At 41.0% G+C, this 2,617-nt stretch overlaps 1 protein-coding gene across 1 annotated transcript in view; it reads right to left on the reverse strand.

The window, feature by feature from the left end:
• The window catches only part of LOC118210867 (acidic mammalian chitinase-like), a 7,162-nt gene extending 5,016 nt beyond the window's left edge, over positions 1 to 2,146 (reverse strand). Inside the window, exons 1-5 of the mRNA XM_035387335.1 lie at positions 2,108 to 2,146; positions 1,538 to 1,603; positions 1,397 to 1,426; positions 276 to 477; positions 95 to 151 (exon numbers count right to left, since the gene is read on the reverse strand). Coding sequence (XP_035243226.1) covers positions 95 to 151; positions 276 to 477; positions 1,397 to 1,426; positions 1,538 to 1,562 — 314 coding nt within the window. The 5' untranslated portion in view covers positions 1,563 to 1,603; positions 2,108 to 2,146. The remainder of the gene's footprint in view (positions 1 to 94; positions 152 to 275; positions 478 to 1,396; positions 1,427 to 1,537; positions 1,604 to 2,107) is intronic.
• Between the last annotated feature and the right edge of the window lie 471 nt (positions 2,147 to 2,617).

The following is a 2,617-nucleotide window of genomic DNA, read 5'->3' on the forward strand; positions in this document are numbered from 1 at the left end:
AAACTAAAACCAGCTGAGGCTGGTTTAGGCTGGTTTAAGCTGGAATTTTTAAGCGGGGTTCTGTATGCATTCATGTAAAAGTGATCAAACTCACGGGCTCATCCCATTGACCGAGCCCCCAACGGACAGCAGAGTCTTCATCTGAGGGTTACTGAAACGGTCCAGAGAAGAAATACAAAATCGTCAGTGCTATACCGTGGCATAGCTTCACAGGCACGTGTTCAGTTAAACAGACGTTTGTACTCTCTATGATCTTGATACCAATAAACACTCACGTGGTCTTCAGGCTGTTCAAAGACTTGTACTGGGACTCATCGTTCCACTCGATGGTTGTGATCTGGTTGTCTTTAATGGTGGCCAAGGTGTATATGACGTGAGTGCAAAGGAAGGGGTCCACGTCTACGGAGGTAAATTTCCCAATTCCAGGCCTGTACTGGGACCAGTTGGAAAAGTAGCACACCAGCTTGGTGGACGTGGCTGGAAGAGAGGGCAGGGGATCAGGTAAATTTGGGTACAGCATTTAGGTAGAGAAGGGGTTCCCAACCCTGTTCCTGCAGATCTACTGTCCTCCTGTGGGTTTTCACTTCTACCCTAGCAAAGCACCCACCTCATTCAACAGCTAGAGATCTACTGTCCTGTAGGTTTTCACTCCAACCCTAACAAGGTTGTCTGTGTGGACAGTAGTAGGCTACAAAATAGGGCCATTCAAGTATTGCTAAGAATTATAAGAATTATCCAAATTTAATTCCCTTAATATATGATATTATTTTACTGCCAACTGTCGAAAGCAGAGTAATTAAATGTAAGTTTCAATGTAAGTATGTTTCTTTCCCTAACAATTTCACTGGTCAATCCCACAACATACTCTGATTGGTTTAGGACTTTTTGGCAGTGTTCTTGCCCTGATAATCTGAGAGGGAGGAGAGGGAAGTTCGAGCGAGAGCACAGAGATGTTCATGAGGGCGTGGAATGAATGTGAACGCACGCACGCACTCTCCAAGAGAGGGTACGGCAAATGTGAGCGAGAGGAGAGAGTATATTTGAGAGTGCGTGGACAGTATTGTGTGAGAGCAGGGTAAATGAGGCCTCACCTATAATTTTCCGTGAAAGAAAAGGGAATTTGCGTAAGAGCTGAAGGAATCGTGGTCTTGCATTTCATTACTCTGATCTAGACTACTGGCAGTAACATAACACCGTATTAATATTTGTTAAAAATCACATTTTGACTATGTGCATTTGAATTTCATCTTTTATTAAAACAATACATTTTGAAAATCCCACAGGGATTTTTTCACTGAGCTCACAGCATGAAATTTCAAACTAGCGAACAAACAATAACAAAAACTAATGGAAAAACAACACAAAATGAAAAATGCATAAGGAAATCGTTGCTTACCTATCTGGAGAAAGAGAAGGACACCCAGCCCTGTCAAAAGCAGAGGAGACATAATATCTTAGACATCAAAAGAACAGCAAACAGGACATTTTTCAGAATCGAGAGAAGCCAAGGGGGGGTGGGGGGATGCTATGAATTTACCTGCCAGGGCAAGATTTCGTGCCATTTTATCTTCGGGTTACCTGAGGTCTAAATTTCAAAAGCCACCTGAAATATAACAAGATGTGCTTCAGTTGGTTTCTAGACTTCAGGCACCTGCAGTGAAATCTCTACATACCTTTATCAAAGGGATAATGTCAAGCTTGTGGTTTTGCACTTGCATTACTAAAATCAATCATGCAAACCATTACTATCCCACTGACCTGAAAACAAACACACACACACACACACACAATAATTTATTGCTATACTATGTCAGGACTTCCCATTGACTACATTCATTTCGTAGTCACCTAAAACAGCCTCTTGAACTTGTGGGGACCAGCAAAAGGTCCCCACCTTGCGTAATTTTCCTCATCTTTCTATCCTTGTGGGGACATTTGGTTCTCACAAAGATAGTAATACATGTCCACACACACACACACACACACACTGTACTATACAAATGAAGAGCTATGAATGAACCCACATGCTAAAATATTAACAATTTTAGAATTATATTACAAAAAATTACAATAAACAGAACACATGTTATAGCCAGAACTTACTTACCTGCGGCCCAACCAGAGAGAACAGGTATGACACAGGTATATCCACGTCAACACGTATTTATAGTATGTGCCTAATATCAATTGCAGGAACCAAAGTACAAGTGATAAGTGTATGATTAGTGGGTAGTGGGAGACTGATAAACATAATTTGCAGATTGCAGGGCACAACGGTGAATTGAGTCACCGTTAATATGCGATACAACTTCCCGTAACAAATAAATCACTGCCTTTCGTCAGTAACTGTAAATCACTCCAAGTAGCATAAAGTTTTGTCAAGAGCTCTTAAAACACTTTCATTTTCATCACCGTGGATGTCCAGCGGTATCTGGTCTTGCTCTGTTTCTGATGACCATTTCGTTAGGAAGTAAATTAAAAATCCAATTTGTGATGTCAAATTCCTGGTTAAAATAAACAAACAAACAAACAAAAAATCTATCTCCAGCAAGATCAGAAATGGACAGTGTGTGTATCTGCTGTGTAACGGACAGTGTGTGTATCTGCTGTGTAATGG

The sequence above is a fragment of the Anguilla anguilla genome, chromosome 13, assembly GCF_013347855.1.
Source record: "Anguilla anguilla isolate fAngAng1 chromosome 13, fAngAng1.pri, whole genome shotgun sequence".
In the NCBI taxonomy this organism is placed as follows: Eukaryota; Metazoa; Chordata; class Actinopteri; order Anguilliformes; family Anguillidae; genus Anguilla; species Anguilla anguilla.